This window comes from Clarias gariepinus, chromosome 23 (assembly GCF_024256425.1).
Source record: "Clarias gariepinus isolate MV-2021 ecotype Netherlands chromosome 23, CGAR_prim_01v2, whole genome shotgun sequence".
NCBI classification, from domain to species: domain Eukaryota; kingdom Metazoa; phylum Chordata; class Actinopteri; order Siluriformes; family Clariidae; genus Clarias; species Clarias gariepinus.
In genome coordinates, this window is record NC_071122.1 from 24,577,501 (window position 1) to 24,597,767 (window position 20,267).

A 20,267-nucleotide genomic window follows, 5' to 3' on the forward strand; every position below is an offset into this window, starting at 1 on the left:
AAAACTCGTGCTTGCTTTATAGGCCGCGATTACTTTTTTTCCTTTTTTGGCTTTTTATTGAGTTCAACAGAATGTTAATTAAATTGGTGTGTTCCTGTAAAGAAGAAAAAAATCAATGATTTAAACGTATATAAAGTCAGAGTCGACGGTTCGGACAGTGAGCCTCCTCTTCCAGTACACAGAGAATGATTTGAGAGAGTGACGCGAGTGCAGCTGGGACTCACTGTATCCCGAACGACACCAGTGACACGCCGACCACCAGCAGGTCCAGCAGGTTAAAGTAGTTCCTGCAGAACGCCCCCTTGTGGAAAACTGCTCCGAAGGTCATCATCTGCGAGGTGAGAAAGAAACGATTAGGAGACGTTCGCTTTGGGAGAAAAAAAAAAAAAAAACATGGTGTAGAACAAAAGTTCAAAAGTCAAACTTATTTTTAAAGCACCTTTAACACAACACAGTTTACCAAAGTGCAGTACAATCCTAAAACAGCTGCAGACGATGCACATGCATTTACAAACTCTATCTCTCATGCATGCACAGTCAACACATGAAGGACTCTATTTTATGTGCAGGTGGCGAAAACAGCAGGTTTCTTTGTTGTTTTAAAATTGTCACAACTGAAAGCAGCGTCTGATGTTTTGTCTCATTTCACAGAACAGGTTTTATCTGTTGTAAAAAAGAACAGCATTTGTAGTTGTGTTTCGACAACGTGGATCAGACAACCAAACTGTTATAAAGTCGGCGGCTGTAATTGTCTGTAACGAGACGAGGTGCGGGCCGAGAGATACAGTACAAGCTCCATACGCCAAATTTAAAACACTTCTCGTTAAAAAGCAGTACGATGCATCGCCAATGGCGAAACAAAACCTTATCACGTTATATAATAATCGATCTCATTTATAGCCATTAATTATTTATTCATGTTAACCATTAAAATGTCAGTGTCATAACATTTGCCATGACAGACACAAGAGTTAACTTTCAGTTATTTCTACGTCAAAACTATCAGTTTGGAATCTGGAAATGAAATCTAGGCATTTTATCATCATGGAAATGTCACTGCATCAGTCTGGTTCTCCAAAGGGCACGAGGAGCGCGAACTCCATTACACACGGCCTGCTACAGTAGGTGTGGATTATTGCATGTTTTGTGCCATAAGCACACAAACAGAGTCCTTTAATACACACTGAAATTGTTACATTTACACACTCATGGATATTTACTTCTAGTTCGAGAGTGGTGCAATCAGAGCAGGATGCTGAAAGCTAAAGCTAATGCTAGAAAAACACAAACTCTAACATCCTTTTCAGCATGAATGTGTTAGTAAGAGGTTCGTTTGCATGCATGCCAGGCGATAGGACCGGGCGGGACCAGCATGCGGTGTGAGCGCCATGCCGATGGTGGAGAAGCCATGAGCCAAAGGAGGAGAGAGAGAGAGAAAGAGAGAGAGAGAAGCTAGGTAGATAAAGTAGGAACCCTCTTGCAACCACATTCATGTGGGCTGTAATCACATGCCACCCTGCTGGTCTCCTGAAACATCAGAACAGCAAAAAAACAAAACAAAACAAAAACAAAACAAAAAAAAACGCATGGACTTTGCATTCATAAAGTAAACCAGCCAAAATGAGAAGGTCAGGAAAGGCGGGAATACAGCGCATGTCAATGCAGCAGACCTCAGAGATAGCTGATAGCTGATAGCAACTTTAAATTTTTAGGGGAGGGAGTAATTGGTCACTTCTACGTTGCATAAACTTCAGAAGTAGCATCTTTGGCCAAACATATTGTCTGTATTACATTTATAACTTAAATGAAAACATAAAATCAGCACCAACACTGTGTTTTGGCCAACAGAAAACCCTGACACTGTACTAACAAAATGGAGAATATAAGCTCTTAATTGCGTAGCAGTTCACAGGTCTGCTCTACAGCTTCTTGCAAAAAACAAGTATACACTAGGAACACACCTAGGAGCCTCTTCCGTCGATGCTTATAACCACGGTAACAAGGTGGAGGCTGGGCGTGTGCTACCGTTTAAGTTCTCTATTTCTCTATTTCACACGTTCGAATGGTGACGGGAAGCTGATGAGGACGTATTGAAAAGAGTGCGGAAACGCAGGCATAACAGCGCTGTTTATTATCACAGCAAAGTGGAATTTTATGCTGCTGTGCTGCCCCCTGTGGGTGTGGAGGACATGCTGCATTCATGCGTCGTATACTCTGAAACATGCACTGTCTGGTTTCATAGAGTCAGTCAGTCATTAGGTCACGGACGAAGCTTTGGCTACAACGGGGCTGACGTGTTAGGAATAATTTCTAATAAAAACTGTACCCGCAAAGTAGCTGGGTAGTTCTGTCTTTCATTGGTAAGTTGATTTTATGTTTCAATTCGCAAATGATCTGCAGGCCTGCCAACCTTCGCACGTTTTGCACAGGAACTCGTTTCAACTTCTGAATGCTCTGCTGTCACGCAAAAAAAATGCAAAAAACACCTGTGGAGCGATCGACAGTTGCGCAGATGTTTTTAACTCTACGATATTAACTGACGCTTTCTGTAAGCCCCGCCTTCTGTCTTTACGTCTCACCTCTACGTCTCATCTTGATTTGTTCAGTAAAACTGTCTTTCACTTTAACTTTATTTAACTAATTATTGCTCATGACAGCTAAAGATTCAGGGCCACACCTTGGTGAAACGACGCAAAAAAAGTAAAGTTGCGAACAAGGTTTTCTGGTGACCGCCAGCTGCTTCGAGGGGGATGAAGCAGTCGCTCGTCTTTTTGAGCAAATTGTACTTTCCTGCATTTTAAGCTTTTTTTCCCCACCTCAGCACCTGGTGCTTAGAATCAACAACTATAGTGAAAATATACTGCAGGGTTGGCAGGTCTGGAGTTGTGTACTAGACATCAGTTCAATGAGCCAGACATCAGTCTTGTCCAGAGTTGATTAAAAACCGTCTAGTCTCGCCCATGAAGCCATTTGTTTCTTTTTGTCTTTAGAACAGGTCTGGGGAGGGAAACGAAAAGGAAAGGAAGGGATGCGTTAAGCCAGGCTGCAGCTTGAGCAGGCGACACACGGGACGAGGATGCAGGAACGCCGCGCGGGCGGGACTCTGAAGGTTACCTTCAAAACAATCTCAAATGTAAACAGACTAGTGAAGACATAATCTGCATAGCCTAGGACCTGAAATAAATCAGATGGTTACAGCGTTACATAACACAGAAACACACACACACACACACGCCACGGCACAGGCATGCAGCACAGGTTTTACCTTCAACATGACCTCTACAGTAAAGATAGCTGTGAAGGCAGTGTCAAGGTAACCAAGTATCTGCAAAGAGCAACGGTGACACCTTTAACAAACGGCATCGTGGGTAGAGAACAGCAGGGGAACACAGGAGTGTCATCATGACGGTGCAGTGTGACCCTGTTTACACCTCAGCCAGTATGATCACCAGAATTACATTTATATGTCAAACATTAAATCTTTAAAACAAGTCCAGAGTCCCTATTATCCTTAACAGTGTCACATTTATTTCAGCTATTCCCACCTACATTCCCACCTACATTCCCACCCATATTTAGGCCCCTCCTCATGTAGACGACACCTACCAAACGGGGAGGGGGGAGGGCTATCACATGCATCCCCAGCGTTACTGCGTTTTTGTGAACATTCCTGCTTCGCCAACATTATGCTATGGTGTAACACACTTGCAGGTAAGCGCTATCCGCCCTCTTCCACCTGCACAAGCTCCCAGACACCCTGTGATTGGCCAGTCACTCAATGTTTCCAGATATCCCCTACCAGATTACATCCAAACTGGCGGGAACAGGTATGCACACTGGGTGGAGTTGGGTAGGTGTGTTCCCTCTTGCTCTGAAGACTCATTTAACCCATACATGAAATGCTTACTGGAAGACCAGCGGTGTTCCCCTACACAACAACCGGGGAATAAACCGTTCTGGTTGAACTGGTTGAAAGGATTTGACCTTTACAACATCACTCTCTACTGTATATCACCAGGTGAAGGAAACACCGACAATGAAACTAACAGCACGTGAGGAACAACACTGATTACAGAATCTTCTCCGGGATGAACTGATGAAAGTTTTATCTCATCTCGTCTTATTGTTTCAGTCTGATGGACTGGAGACACTGGACATGATGTGATCAGAATACAGTCAAGAAATGTAAGTGTAAACAGGGTCACTATTTTAATCTGTCGCTAACACAATACTGTAAAGCTTATTAAATACTGTACCTGGAGACCAGAACACAGCTGCCATGACGAGCAGGGAACACCAAGCTGGCTGAGTACATTAGCACACTGTGTGTTCATGTGAACGCCAATTTTTTTCCAGTTTATTTTTGATGTTTTGTATAAAATATACTGGTTCTGATGTTCGATAAAAAATAAAACACCCGGTGGTACTTGAAACTAACTTTCATTTAACTCTTCAGACTCCATGGAATTGTCGTCAGGTCCCGAGCTACAGTAGCTGCCAGGCTCCGGTAAGCACCACCTTATAGGTCGAGTAAAATACCATCGCTCAAAAAAATAAATAACTAATAATAATTTCTTTGTAATATACCGCCTTGGGGGATCTGGGGTGGGGAGGTCTCCCATGCACGGTGACATCATCCCAATTTAAACCAAAAGAGCTGCTCAAAACTGATTGGACGACGTCAGAAACACGGTCTCTGATTGGATGAAAAGTCCAGTAAGATGATAGCGTCTTACTGAATGAGAAGTCAGGACCGACCACAGCGTCTGATTGGACAAAAAGTCAGAACCACAACGAGACTCAAGGCATCATCTAGCGCGGTGTAACAACAATCGTTTTTTTTATTTGCTGAATCAGACAGAAGCCGTGCCACTTCCCCGAGCAGTGTGTGAGCACGGGGTCGCTGCGACTGATCTGACCGCGGTGTAGACGTAACTCCTAGTGTGATTTCATGCATACTAATGAGCTGCCTGGCCGTGAGCAGAAGTGGATTTTCAGAGACACGGTTTATTTCTTCACCTTACCTTCAATTCATAGAGCGTACATTTCGGGCAAAACGTGACTTTCCTGTTGCCGTCGTGATTGACATTTGAGCTTTAGAGTAAGCAGCGGCGCGTGTTGTCGCGTCTCGTTAGTCCGTGCTGCTGGTGTTTAATCCGCACTGGTGTTTAATCCGCACTGGTGTTTAATCGGATCTGTGTTTATTGTTATAAAGAGAAGCAGGAAGTGGAGCAGCAGAGACACCGAGCTGGACGCAGGAGGGACAAAAACACCCTCGGACATCTTACTATAATCCAAAGCTTTAACAAATTAACTACATTCGCATAATCACACACACACACACACACACACACACACACACACACACACACACTTGCTGACTTACAATATTGCGGAAGGAGTGTGTTCTGATGGGATCCTCGGCGGCGAGGGAGACGGAGCTCAGCATTATGAAGACCAGGATGAGGTTGGTGAAGATGTGGTGGTTTATTATGGTGTGGCACATGACACGAACCCTGCACACACACACACACACACACACACACACACACACACACACACACACAGGCTGAAAAAATCTTCACACACTTGTATGTATATAAAACAAAATTGGAGTGCATGTGTGTGTGTGTGTGTGTGTGTGTGTGTGTGTGTGTGTGTGTGTGTGTGTGAGATACATACGGGTTGGTGCTGCTGAAGATGAAGAAGGCCGTACCCTCGGGTATGGGGATGATCTTCTCTTTCCTCACCAGCTCTGCTACGGTAGGACGAGGACCTGATGGAGCCTCCACTTCCTCCTCCTCCTCATCTGCTCCACACACACACACACACACACGATAAGTTAGACACGACACACACACATGCACCAGGATACATGCGTATCCTCACACACCACTTTACCTGCATCCTCCTTCTCATCTTCCACCGGAACCTGAGAGTGTACAAACAGAAGGACTTAGGCCAAGTGTATACACACACACACACACACACACTAACACACACTAATACACACACACACACACACACTAACACACACACAGAGGATATTTAGAGTGGAGAACATTTACCTTGAACTCTTCGTCTTCATCATCCAGTCTGTCATCACTTAAAAAGAGGAGAAGATTAAAAAGATGGAAAACTGACGATGTGCATGTAACACACACACACACACACACACACACACACACACACACACACACACCACTAACACACTCCTTCTGTAGTAGTACACTGTAGCCCAGACTGTGAGACTGTGCTGTTCTCAAGACGACAACAGTGTGTGAGCTGGAACACAGAGCAGGACACACACACACACACACACACACACACACACACACACACACCGCTTGTACCACAGTTACACACTTTACCTGTCTCAAATCCTACTGGTTTATATTTACATCCTCCCTTACAGTTACCTGTCTGTGTAATATGTTTGGTTCTAAAGTAAAAGCCCCCCCCCCCTGTGTAGAAGCCGTTGCTATAGCGACCCTATAAGCTATTACTACGGCTGTGAGAAATCAGACCCCCTGCTGTGGTACAAGCGTAGCGATAAGAAGCGATACTAAAGGCTGAAGGAGAAGCCTCGCGCTATCGGGTCGCCTCGCTCGCGTGCGCTTTTAGCATTTACGTTGTCTTCTTAGACGCGTCGAGCGAACCCGAGCCTGCCAAGCTGTCCACGGCGATGGCCAAGAACACGTTCAGGAGGATGTCTGAGTTAGGACACTCGTCAAGGAACAACACACACACACACATAATATACACACACCTATAATATACACACACCTATATAATGAATACCTAACTGTAGCAATAATGATAATAACTAGCGTTAGTGCGCGTCATTGAGGTTTAAAGAGTTTGTAGAAACAGTTAAAAGGCTAAATCTAATAATAATCTGCTGACCTTTAATGTAATCAGTGATATTATTATTATTATTATTATTATTATGATTTGAGGTTGAAGCCCACGTCCATGTCTGTGTGTCTCTCTGTACAGCAGAACTCTCTGTCTTTGTCTTTGTCTTTGTCCCACTTTATCTTTTCTAATTAATATCTATTGGTGCAGGTGTTTGTTTACATTGAGACAGTAGCGCATTAGTAGATTATTTTACAGTAGATTATTAAATCCCACACATAACTGTTCATCACATCACTTTTACTCCACATTTAGATTCACTGATGGTGCAGATTAAACTTCAGGCAGTTTTGTGTGACGCTGTGACAAAATCTGGGTGGACAGACAGACAGACTTAGAGACAGACTGGTTTTTGTTCTTCAATGTATAAAACGTGAAGATAATAATATAATAATAATAATAATTCTCCCAGTAGGAACAGCCAGGAACGAGGAATAATTCATTTAAAGTTCAGTTTTTCCAGATAAACAGGAAGTGGATACAGTTTCCACAGACGAAGAGGATGATGAAGTAGATACACACGATCATCCCCGATGACGAAGGGCCGCCGTACGCCATGATGCCGTCGTACATCACCTGGTTCCAGTCTTCTCCAGTTAGAATCTGAGAAACGAACACATGTGTGATCTCATCATCATCATCATCATCATCATCATCATTATCGTCAGGTTGGTTTAGGTTTAGGTCTCAAATAAACTTCATGCACTCGCGTGTGAGGTTATGAAACACGGTGCAGGAGTCATGGCGCACACACACACACACACACACACACACACACACTCACCTGAAAGACGGTCAGCAGGGCCTGGGGGAAGTTGTCGAAGGTGCTGCGCTTCTTGTGGATGTCGTCGAAGTTGAACTTGCCGCCGAACACCTGCATCCCGAGCAGTGCGAAGATGATGATGAAGAGGAAGAGCAGGAGCAGCAGCGAGGTGATGGACTTTAGGGAGTTCAGCAGAGATGCCACCAGGTTACTGAGAGACTCCCAGTGACTGCGCAGAGACACACAGACAAACCAGGACGTTTCTATAGCGACAGGTCTCGGGCTCACACACAGACGTGCCTTCACAGAATAAAGACGTGAGGTGTGTTAGGAGGAGCTACGTGACACCACGCTGACGTTGTTTTCGCTAGAACACAGCGTGGTTTAGACCTGATGATGATGATGATGATGATGATGACGACATATTTAAAATCCTGGAGGCTACGCGTTTATTTTTGTTCGCTACTTTACCACTAGTTAGATCAGAGATCTTACCGTGTGACTTTGAAGATCCTCATGAGTCGTACACAGCGGAGCACGGAGATGCCGAGTGGAGACATGATTTCAAGTTCCACTAGGATCGTCTCTATGATTCCGCCGCATACGACAAAACAGTCAAAGCGGTTAAACAGTGAGACAAAGTAGGACTGCATGCCGAGACTGTACATCTTCACCAGCATCTCAGTCGTGAACATCGCCAGCAGCACCTTATTGGCCACCCCTGAACACACACACACACACACACACACACACACACACAATACGACAGTGAAGGATTAGGATGGGAGTAGCATCTTTGCATTCCTGAGTGTGTGTGTGTGTGTGTGTGTGTGTGTGTGTGTGTGTGTTTCTCACCCTGCACTACTGTGAGCCAGTTGGGTTGGTTGTAGTGCTCCGACGCGATGGTGAGCGTATTGAGGAACACCAGGATGATCACCATCCAGTAAAACGGGATGGATTTGACGGCCACGCGGCAGTTCCTGCGGCAGAACCGGTTCCAGCGACGCCAGCGCCGACTGCCAGGAACAGGAAGTGATGTTAACACGGACGCGCTACTGGTACTCTAGCACACAAGCGATGTCACTATTACTCGAACCCCTGTACGATCTGTCTTTTACTTTATTACGCGCTATGACATCCAGCCCATGTCGTCATAGTGTGTGTGAGTGGGGCTTTTTTTTCCAGCACCCTGAGCTTTTTGGGGATCAGTCATGAAAATCAGCACACTGGTGGGAATCTGCTGTCATTAGGATGCCTGATCAGCTGGGCCCTGGGCGTGGCACGCCACCATCACACAAGATTTTTGCTACATAACTCATACACACTTCGACGAATACATGCGAAACCCGGTACACATTTAGATCTTATCGAGATGAGTGACTGCCGTAATTATGCATAAAAGTGGCTAATTATTTCCTGAGTCACGTCATATTTTGTGACATCTTAGTGTGATGCTTTTTGTCCAGCATCCAGGGATATTTCGGGGTCTTAACATAAAATTCCCCCTTTTCTAAAATGATGTCATACTGGTATTTGTACATCATCTTTAAATACATGTGATCCGCGAAACTTATTCAAAATGTTTTTTCTTTTAAATACTAAAACATTAAGTGTAGTTGACCTGCAGTTACGATTAAGATAAAATAATGAATAATTTATGAAATAATTTTAGAAAAAAAAAAAACTTCTTTTAGAGAAGAACTTAATTTTTGTTGATTTTTTTGTAAACATTTTTATCTTTTGGTGTGTGTGTTAGCAACCTTATATAAGGTTAGCAAATTCTGCCTGGTTACGAGAACTCGCTCTCATCCATGACGGGTCGGGACACTAGAACCTGAAGCCACTATGAAGCAGGATTTAATACGTTGCGTGTAGTTACGCACGATGATTGTTAATTATTAAATCTTGAAACGTAAAGATATCATTGGAAGAGCGAGTTCTAACCAATAAACAGACAAAACCTTTCTTTTATTTATATAGATGATGCGGGTTATTCTGCCTGTGTGACAGTTTGTGTAGACTTTGCAGTGCAACACACAGATACTCAAGTGACTCAGACTGGTTTTTTTTTTTTTTTTTCCGGAGAGATTTATTCCTTGTAAAGTTTTTTTACCCCTGACGAATTCTGACTTAGGCCTTGTTCAAATCGAGCGTTTTTCTTGCATCCGTAGCGTCCGGTGAGCGCAGATCAAGCGCAGAGTGTTTTCTACACATAGGAGTCAATGAGAGTGTTCACACGGGCTTTGGTGACGTGCGTTTGTCCGGCTGCACGTTTATACGACATCAAAAAAACATCGAACAACCCAAACGAACGTCAAAACCCAACGAACACAAGGAAAACGCTTCTAGTGCGTTCACTTCGCGTTCATTTTACGCTTCGGAGGACCGGATATATCCCATGATCCTACATGCTATACATAGGGAAATGCGGAAAAGGGCAAAATAAAAATAAAAAATTGTTGAAAAACATACGCGGAAATTTTCGCATTTCTTCATAAACCACAAAAAAAAGCTTCCTTTAGTTTCATATCCAGTTCCCGACACACTGCCCCCACAGGTTAACACACAAACTACAATCTGGGCTGCAGGCTGGCGTTAGACAGAGACAAACAAACGCCGGTGTAGAAGTCAATCAAGCTCCACTACAAAACGCAACATAAACGTCTAGGATGTTCAGAGCACGTTCATTTATCCAAAAATTGAACACCCGTGTGAACAAGGCCTTAAAGTTACTTTTTTTAACCAGCAAGTTTTTTGGGACCGGAAATGACACAGACTTATGTATTGTAAACCAGACCTAATGTATTCCTCAGCTTTTATTTACATTTGGACAAAAAGTGGCCAAAATTATTTTAATAACCCTTTGCAATCTGTCATAGTCTATGGGAAACCCAGAGTTCTACACCATTCCAAATAGTCCAAGCCGTTCTAAAGCCTCCTAATTTCCCTGATTCATTAGGAAGAGCTGTTTTAATTAACTCAGTGGGTGACAAACAGAGGCTCTCTGCTGTTGGTTTGTGGACAGTCATGGCTAAAACAAAGGAGCTGACTGAGGACCTGCAGCTGCGCATTGGCTTCTCACAAGTCAGGAAAGGGCTATGAGACCACATCTAAATGATTTGAAGTTCCAGAGGCTACAGCGCAAAGTATTATTAAAAAATACAAGACGCTCCGCACTGTAAAACATCTTAGAGGGCGTGGTCAGGAGCCAAAAGTGACACCTGTACTGGCCAGGAGTAGTGAGAGAGTGAGAGAGGTCAAAACGAATCCAAGGATCCCCACCAAGGCCATCCTGATGAATCTGGGCTCTGCTGGTGGCAACATCTCAAGGCAGACAGTCCAAAAGACAATTCACACAGCTGGGTTCCACGGACGCAGACCAAGGAGGACACCACTTCTCCAGATAAGGCACACAAAAGCCCACTTGGCCTTTGCAAATGCTCGTCTGTACAAAAAAGAAGATTTCTGGTCTTCTGTTTTATGGTCTGATGAAATAAAAAATTGAATTGTTTGGCCACAATGATGTAGCCCTTATTTGGCGTAAAAAAGGAGAAACCTTCAACCCTAAGAACATCATGCCCACTGCCAAACATGGTGGTGGGGACCTATTGTTTTGTGGGTGTTTTTCAGCCGGGGAACCTAGTCACGCTAAACGGCACCATGAAAAAGGGGCAATACATCCAAGTTCTCAAGAACATCAGGCAGTCTCCAGAGAAACCTGGCCTTGGGCACCAGTGGACATTTCATACAACAACCCAAAACACACAGCAAAAGTGGTGAAGAAATAGTTAGCAGACAAAAACATTAACGCTTTGCAGCGGCCCAGCCAGAGTCCTGATTTAAATCCACTGAGAATTGGGAGCTAAAGATCAGGGTGATGGCAAGGAGACCCTCCAACCTGAAAGAGTTGGAGCTCATCGCTGAAGACGAATGGACAAAAATACCAGTGGAGACGTGCAAAAAGCTGGTCGGCAATTATGGGAAGCGTTTGATTGCTGTAACCGCCAATAAAGGCTTTTCAATTGATTATTGAGAAGGGTACAGTACGAATAATGTTGGACGTGCCACTTTTTGTTCAAATGTAAATAAAAGATGAGTAATAATTTGAGAATAATAATTCCACAATTATGTCTCTCTCTTCTGGGAGACGCCTGTGTCATTTCTAATCAACAAAAAAAAAAATGCTGGTTGAATAAAAGTAACTTCAAGTCAGAATTTGAACAAATAAACAATACATACAGATGCACATCAAATCTCTATATTAATAACATTTAGATTTATACTTATTGATTCAAGATTAAAGAATTTAGTTTGTCACATACGTTGTTGTACAACAATAGTGCAGTGCAAGTGCAACAAACTCCACACTGTACAGATAAAGACTAAAGGATAAGTGTGTGTGTGTGTGTACAAAAAATAAAAACAAGACATTTTTTAACTATTTAATTTTTTTATATTTAATAAAATAAATATTTTTAAATAAGTATGTATGTATGATTTTTTTTTATCAATTTAAACTAAACTATTGCACAGTTTAAAAAGAAAAAGGTACTGTCTGTGAAGATGCAGTGCACCATGCAGGGTTAAGTGTGTGTGTGTGTGTGTGTGTGTGTGTCTTACTCCTCACCTGAATTTTGACTTGGAAATTTTCTGACTGAAACATAAACAATTTAAGACAAGTCAAAATTTTCCTTTATTTCTAATTTTACTGCTTCGTGTACATAATAAAAAACAGTTTAACTATTGTAACAAAATGCGTGTGTGTGTGTGTGTGTGTGTGTGTGTGTTTACCACAAAGGGTCACAGCATTTCTCTTCAGCCTTCTCCGTGTTGACGGATTCGGTATCGCTAGCTGGAACACTCGCTGCAACGTCACACACATCTCGTCACACACACACTTAAAAACACACGCTCGTTTCCCGAAACCACGATCCTCTCATTCAGTGTTTAAGAAACCTGTTTTTAAACTGGCCCAGCTATGGGACACGTGTGAGATTGAGGTTGTTAGACAGTTAGTTCTCTAACAAGGGACCCGAGAGTCCGGTTCTGTTCTAGACACAGCACAGGAACCGTTCCACACATTTCCACTGACTCTACACAGACCCTGCCGCTCATTAAGGAGGGTGTGTCCGGTGGAGTCGCTCCATCGCCATGGCGACAGTTCGTCCTGGACGCAATGGAAGTGAGAGGCTTATAATTTCCCCACAGTAATGAGTTAAAGGTTTGAATGGGTTTATCCGGAGTCTGATTGTGTACGATGACACCGCGGTGGAAACGTGAGTCAGTCCTCAGAAACCTGTCTCACTCCTCAGTGTGTGTGAGACAGAGCAGTGCTGTGTCAGGGGAAACAGGGGGAACATTTTACATTCTAAGATATCAAGAGGTGTATCCCAAACGCCAGGGTCTGAGCGCAGAGATCGTTCAGCTCGCAAAGAAGTCGGAGTCGAGTCTGAGTTTCTTTCTCAGTTGATGGACGAGCGCAGCACCAGTCAAAAGCTTGGACGCATCTTCTACTCCAGTGTTTTTTGTGTTTAGTGATTTATTTCCTACATTCTCAAACAATACTGGTGTTTTCTATGAACACTATGAAATAACCACATCAACAGTTATTTGGCATTTTAAGACACAAAGGTCAACTATCCTGGTACAGTGCCTTGCAAAAGTATTCCTACCTCTTGAACATTTCCACATGTTGTCCACACCAGACAGCTCAGGGATAAAGTTGTGGAGAAGTTTAAAGCAGGGTTAGGATCTAAAAAAATATCCCAAGCTTTGAACGTCTCACAGAGCGCTGTTCAATCCATCATCTGAAAAATGGAAAGAGTACGGCACGACTGCAAACCTACCAAGACCTGGATGTCCACCTGGAGAGCATTAATCAGAGAGGAAGCCAAGAGGCCCAGGGTGACTCTGGAGGAGCTGCAGAGATCCACAGCTCAGGTGGGAGAGTCTGTACACAGGACAACTACGGTATTAGTCATGACCGGAAGAGCGGTGAGAAGAAAGCCATTGCTGAAAGACGTTGCAGTTCCACATGGCTTATCGCTCAAAGTTTAGGATATTTATTCTTAACCTAACCCTGCTTTAAACTTCTCCGGTCCGGTTGTTGATTATAGATTTTTATTTGTAAAAGATTTTGACCAAAAAAATAAAAAATACTGAATGAATACTTTTCCAAGGCACAGTATTGTCAAGTGCTAGAGTTTGCAGTCTTAGAAATCACCAATTACCAACCAGCGCCTCAGATTAGAGCTGTGATTAGGCTTGACAGAGCAGACGTAGCAGAAACATCTCAATATCAACTGATCAAAAAGAAAAGAAATAGTGTATATTTTGCAACATGGCTTTAGCTTTGTTTACAGTGTAGACCATGTAGTTACAAGGGGTGTCCAAACTTTTGACTGATAATGTATGTGTGTGTGATTAAAACAGCGACTGAACTCTAGCGTTTGGGATACAGTGAGAAGCACTCAGAGAGCATATCAGCATGCGTCACCACGACGTCATCAGAAAACCAGTTAGTCGTGACACTGCGCGCTCACGGGCGTCTCCGCGCTCAGACGCGGCTCCGTCCTGGGGTTTGGGGACGGTTTCATTCACTTATTTAAACAAGATTTTGGAGGTTTTCTGAGGACAGCGCTGGTCAGGTAGATACGTGTGTGTGTGTGTGTGTGTCTTACCAGTCATAAGTACTGGAACGGAATGGACAGCCTGCATACTTCTCCTGACTCACACACTCACACACTCACTCACTCACTCAGGGACGATCTGATCATTCTGATTCGTACATTTTATACTTATTTCTGTATTTTTCTTTTGATTCTGTAAAGCTGCTTTGCGACAATAAACCCTGTTAAAAGCGCTATACAAATAAAACTTATTTGAACAGAACTCACTCTCTCTCACTCCCAACATTTCTGTCTCACATTCTCACTACATCTCTCTCTCTCTCTATTTTTTTTCTCACTCCTTTCCTTCTATTTTTCTCTCTTTCTCTATCTCCAGTTTATTCTCACTCTGATCCTTTACTTTTATTCCTTCTTCATTCCATCATCTCTCTCTTTCTCTCTCTCTCTCTCCGAGTGCTGACACAGCCGTGTTGGATGTACCGTGTGTGTGATGACTTCAGGAAGTGCTGAGCTAAAAGCCTTTTTGGCCCCATTCTCTCACTTTTAAAAAAAAGAAAAGAGATGGAAAAGATGTTTTGGCCCCCTGTCCACAACCCCCCCCCCCCACCCCATACAAAAAAACACTGGATGATGTTCGCTTTCTGCCTAATATGCATTTTTTCCCTCGAGGCAGAACGTGAGAGAGATGACGGCTTCGAGCAGGGTCCGAAATGAAGACACACACCGAACATGGGACAGGGGACACACCGAACATGGGACAGGGGACACACCGAACATGGGACAGGGGAACGACGCGGCGGCGAGGTCAGGGCGTGACAGGAACACATACACGGCCTTCTGCAGGAAGTGACATCATTATATCACCGTATACTGCACACTAATCCTGCTGATTAAACATTACACCTCACTGTTCTCCTCGAGGTGGAGGAGTTCCAGCCTGAATAGTGAGCTACATCATTTGGTTTAAATAAAAGAAAAAAGAAAATAGAAAGAAGGATGGATTTCCTGAAGATAAATGTTCATCTCAGACCCTGACGCGAGTGTGTGAGTGTGTGAGAATACAAGAGAAATCTATTACAGCAGCAAGAATGATGGGGAGAGGAGACAGATGGATGCAAAGCAACAGGAAACACAGAAACATGCACACACACACACACACACACACACACACACACACTCCTTTCCTGTGTTTTCTTCTTCCTCATAAGCATAAGAACATTCTAATCCAGATGTCACACACAAACACTCGCGTTACCCCAAACACACTCCCTCCTCTGACACACACACACACACACAACTAACACATTGCACATTCTCGCTGCTTTTGGGGGAAGTGTGTGTGGATTTACCGTGAGTGTCAGAAGAGTGACTGAACCAGCCTAACCCTTTCTTCTTCTTGTTCATGATGTCAGCGAGTGTGACCCCTGTGCCAGCCGCCGGCCCGCGCCACACACCCCAGGAAGCGCACCAATTCACACACGCGCAGCACCGACACAAGAGTGAAAGAGCAAGTAATGAGGCCGGACATCGGTTAGAGCAGAGACCACGCCCGGCCACACCTACAGGGGGCCCCTGCAACGTCTGCGCCGGTTCCAGCTCCCGACTAGACGCGGTGCGCTCTCCCGGACGCCGCGAGGATGCTAATCAGACACGGGGTGGACGATAAAGAGGGACACCTGGTACTGTACACCTGGTACTCCTAAACCTGTGTTGGTATCAGCGTACACTAACGAAGCGGGATTAAAAGACGAAACTCTCCGGATGCGGGTGCGATTTTATTACAGGGTTTGATTTAAAATTGGCTTTAAAATGAAATTTACTCAACATCAGGATGCAGGAGACAGGGAGGCTGTAAGACGGTGCAGGAGGCGTATCTACAGAACCAGTCGGCCAAAGGACAGTCTCGGTGCTGATTTAAAAAATTTTTGTTATGAATGTTATTCATTTAATACAAAAAGTTTGTGTGGCCAAAGAAGCTACTTTTGAAGTTTTTACAACATGGAAATGACCAATCTCACTTCCCTAAAAACATTTCCAGTTGGTAACTTCAGCTGTTTTAGAGAGATCATTTTATATGAGCCCCAGAAATGGCCATTTTTTAGTGTTATATTTATTTTGTCACTTTAAACAATAATCATTCAAAATGCAAATTATTCCTATTTCTTTATCAGTATTGATACTAAAATTGGTGGAAGTATATTTCTAGAAGTAAAAATTGTTGCTTAAATTGGTTTTTGGAAAAAAAATGTAAAAAGTAAAAGATCTGTAGTGTCCGTAACCATCTCATATTCATGTTACAGAATCCTAACAAATTAGCATTTTACCATAAAACACTTTTCTTAAATAAGCGGAGTTTCATCTGAACAACAGTTAAGATCATTAAAAGATTGGAATTTAAAAAAGTTACAGACGCTGGAACATAAAAAGGACATGAAATTGTATTTAGCAAATGTGTTTTTTTTTTATCTAAAAAAATATAAATGTGTAAATATTAACAAAAAAAAAGCATGGATCAGCAGATGAGAAACGTTAAGGATTATGCATGATCCTGTCTGAAAATTTACTTTTTCACCCACAGTAGGTGACACACCAATAGCACCAATTTAGCACCGACACCATGTTTGGCTGAGTGTGTTTCTCTGGAGATAAAAAACACACCAGGGAAACGTAATTAAAGTAAACGCGAGGACAGTAATTACTTAGATTCTTATGTATGAACCAAAAGTATTACGGCATAATTTCAGGAATTTACACGCATCTTTTGGAGACATGGCAACCCTCGAAGACACGCAACAGAACTTTAACTGTGGTGCATAAACGCTTCTGGATGTGGCAGAAGTCAGGAGCTGGAATGCGGAGAGACGCTGGCACAGAGGGCGCGGCCGGGCACAGGTGGGTATAAAGCATACATGACATTAATAATAACAACAACAACAAACAACAAATAACAAACAACAACAACAATAACAGCAAGACTGCAGGCGTGAGTGGTCTGGTGTGCTGGAGAGGGACAAGAGGAAGATGAGAGGTTAGTCACAGAAACCATCGATGAACACATGATCACACTGATGTGCTTTCCATCCACATGTTTTTTATTAATAACTCCAAGTCCAGTACCAGTGGTGATTAAGAGGTGATTGAAGGCTACAGGGCTACACGAGGCTGACTCCACACAGTTAGTATGATGCGTTAATATGATGGGAACATTTGTACGTTTTAAAAAAGAAGAGCAAATTTAAATGACAAAAAAAACAGGAAAAATTATGTGAATGGAATGTGTTTTCGGGAGAAAAATTATAGTTTGTGTGTGTGTGTGTGTGTGTGTGTGGTGGACTGTGATTGTAGCCAAGTTCTTCGAAACCAGCCTAAACTCTCTGAAACATCTGGATGGAAGCGGTGGTAATGGCGTAGTAAAATGGACGCCGTGGCAGTAGGACACGCCGTGGGCGATAAACACAAAGGAACGCCCGACCCCCCTTCCTGCTGTTTGTCCTCAAGCATCACTGGTGACCTGTCTCAGCGACTAAAACCTTATGAGCTAGCTGAGCCGATGACATCATGTCGTAAATGAGAGACAATTTGTTGCACTGGAATCATTGTAAGGACTCATGATGTGCTTTCTAACCACTGAAGCAGTCGAGGTGCGTTTGGAGTTGTTTATTTCTGAAACGCACGCTAAAGCTCAGGAGTTTAAGGGTCGTTTCACTCTGGGGCTTCGGGAACGTTTAAGAGAACGCATGACTCCAAAGTCTGGTTCATTTTGATCAGTTAGAACACACTTGTACCAAGATCGGGAATCGTCCACAAGAAGAGGCGGTTTGGGCACGGCACGGAGCTGAGCATGGAAGTAGGTTGCTGTTTAGACGTGACATCGTCAATGCCGTCTGTCTCCTCCAAAATCTCAGAGCATGAGCGAAAGTAATTTGCTGTTGACATGCTCATTTTCTTAGTGTCTAATGGTGGCTCACAAACCAACTAGGTGCATACTGCCACCTGCTGTATCAGAGAGTGAAAATATTTAAGTGTACCCGAGTACAGAGAGAAAAAAATAAATAAATAATAATAATAATGTAAGCTCTGGCCAGTGCGGGAGTAAGGAGTCGAGACGAGGGACAGAATCATTTCTGGGCACGGTGCAAATACATCATACCTAGTGTGAAAGCGCCCTGTCTCAGACAGGAGTGCCTTAGCGTTTCAAGATGGCGTGTGTCGTTGAACAACTGTGAGTTTCAGGACTGCGGTGTAAGCAGGAAGGTTCGAGTCTGAGCTCCATCTGTGTATTTCTGCTCTCTGTAAAGGAGGACTTGAATTAGGATTTTTCTTCTACTGGACTTTGCTGAGCCAACATTCTCTTGCACACACACTACCGAGTGAGCACAGCTGGCCCGGAGCTCAGGAACACGGCGCTCGATGCACCGCAGCGCTTTTACTTTCAGTCTGCACCTCGACACCTAAGTCACTCTCCTGTTTAACTGACTTCAGAAAGAGGGATTTACATAAGGCTGATACAAAACTGTGCTCGAGTCGTAATGAAAATCTATCCTGTGTGTGTTTTTGTGTGTGTTGAGGACTCACGGTTGTGTTTGCTTCCGTCTTCCTCATCCTCGTTGTCCGGGTCGATGTCCTCGGCCTGCGTGATCCAGTCCAGGTAGCCCCTCAGGTCCTCCTCCATCTGCTGCTTCTCACGGAGCTTCTGGAAATCTCCACGGGCTTTTGCCTTCTCTCGCTCCTTTGAGAACTCGCTATGCTCACACAACACACACACACACGCGCATAATGATTAGCCCACACGTGTGCAAACTCACAAACACACTACGGCACATGGGAGTGACCACATGCATGAGCATGCACTTGCTTTCTCCAATACACCACAGAAGCACAGATAGTTTCATGCTCAGATCAGGACTTCCCGTACTGAACACACACCTGCTGATGATCAGGAACAACGGACCAAGAATCCTCTCTCCTGATTATTATTTAATATTTTGATAAACCACAGAGAATTCACGCCCTGAGCCATGTAAATGAACTACAGAATATCAGAGCCTGACAAAAATAATAGCACGGGGCCTCTTTGGCCTTCCATATAAAAGAGAGTCAGGCAGTTGTGCTATTTACGCTAGAGCGTGATGCACTTCCTGTTTCCACCAGCAGGTGGCGTGCTCATCATTTCTCAATAAGAGTCGTCCCACTAGAGGTCACACAGCGTTAGCATCCTTTACCCAGCCGCACGTGACGTACAATCTGAGTCAAGAGATTACACGAGTCACGGCTCGAGCACTGAGTCAGAAAGTGTAAAATCCCTGAATCGAGTGAGACAAAAGACGAGACGGATAGAAATCCCTGCTGTGTCCGTACAACTGTGTGTGTGTGTGTGTGTGTAGAGTCTCTTTGACTGCCTCAGTTTGCCCTTGTCTATAGGACATGCTTAGTGTGCATCCAGACAGGAACAGTGTGTGTGTGTGTGTGTGTGTGTGTGTGTGTGTGTTTGAAAAAGAGTATTAATGTCTCCACATTAAGAGAAAGCACAGAGAGAACTGAAGGCTGGGGCAATGAGATTAATTTCAGCCTAGGAATGTGTGTGTGTGTGTGTGTGTGTGTGTGTGTGTGTGTGTGTGTGTGTGTGTGTGCGTTTGTGGGCGCCTGGTCTGATGGGGGTGGCTGAAGATTCACAAATGAAAGAGAAAAAAAAAAAAAAGAAAAGAGAACAGCAAGAACAATGATGGAAAGAACAGAGGAAGGAACAGAAGGGAGGTGAGGAGGTCAGTGAGTGTGTGATTGTCATTAGGTGTGTAACGCTACGCTCACGAAGCGGCAGACGAGCGTTCGTACCTGATATTAGATGTGCATTGAGACAACAGGAAGAGGAAAGGTGAAGTAGCAGAGGATTGTTCGTGTGTGTGTGGTGAGTGTATGACGCTAGTACCATAATGCTACAATCAACTACAACTGGTAAC

The 20,267-nt window shown here is 43.7% G+C and overlaps 1 protein-coding gene across 1 annotated transcript in view; it reads right to left on the minus strand.

The window, feature by feature from the left end:
* cacna1da (calcium channel, voltage-dependent, L type, alpha 1D subunit, a) overlaps positions 1-20,267 on the minus strand; it is a 98,542-nt gene that overhangs the window by 36,496 nt on the left and 41,779 nt on the right. The window contains exons 9-22 of the mRNA XM_053484197.1: positions 18,886-19,052; positions 12,473-12,545; positions 12,309-12,335; positions 8,537-8,697; positions 8,177-8,402; positions 7,703-7,910; positions 7,401-7,521; positions 6,632-6,713; positions 6,069-6,105; positions 5,902-5,932; positions 5,683-5,809; positions 5,387-5,516; positions 3,115-3,174; positions 225-331 (exon numbers count right to left, since the gene is read on the minus strand). Coding sequence (XP_053340172.1) covers positions 225-331; positions 3,115-3,174; positions 5,387-5,516; positions 5,683-5,809; positions 5,902-5,932; positions 6,069-6,105; positions 6,632-6,713; positions 7,401-7,521; positions 7,703-7,910; positions 8,177-8,402; positions 8,537-8,697; positions 12,309-12,335; positions 12,473-12,545; positions 18,886-19,052 — 1,557 coding nt within the window. The remainder of the gene's footprint in view (positions 1-224; positions 332-3,114; positions 3,175-5,386; positions 5,517-5,682; positions 5,810-5,901; positions 5,933-6,068; positions 6,106-6,631; positions 6,714-7,400; positions 7,522-7,702; positions 7,911-8,176; positions 8,403-8,536; positions 8,698-12,308; positions 12,336-12,472; positions 12,546-18,885; positions 19,053-20,267) is intronic.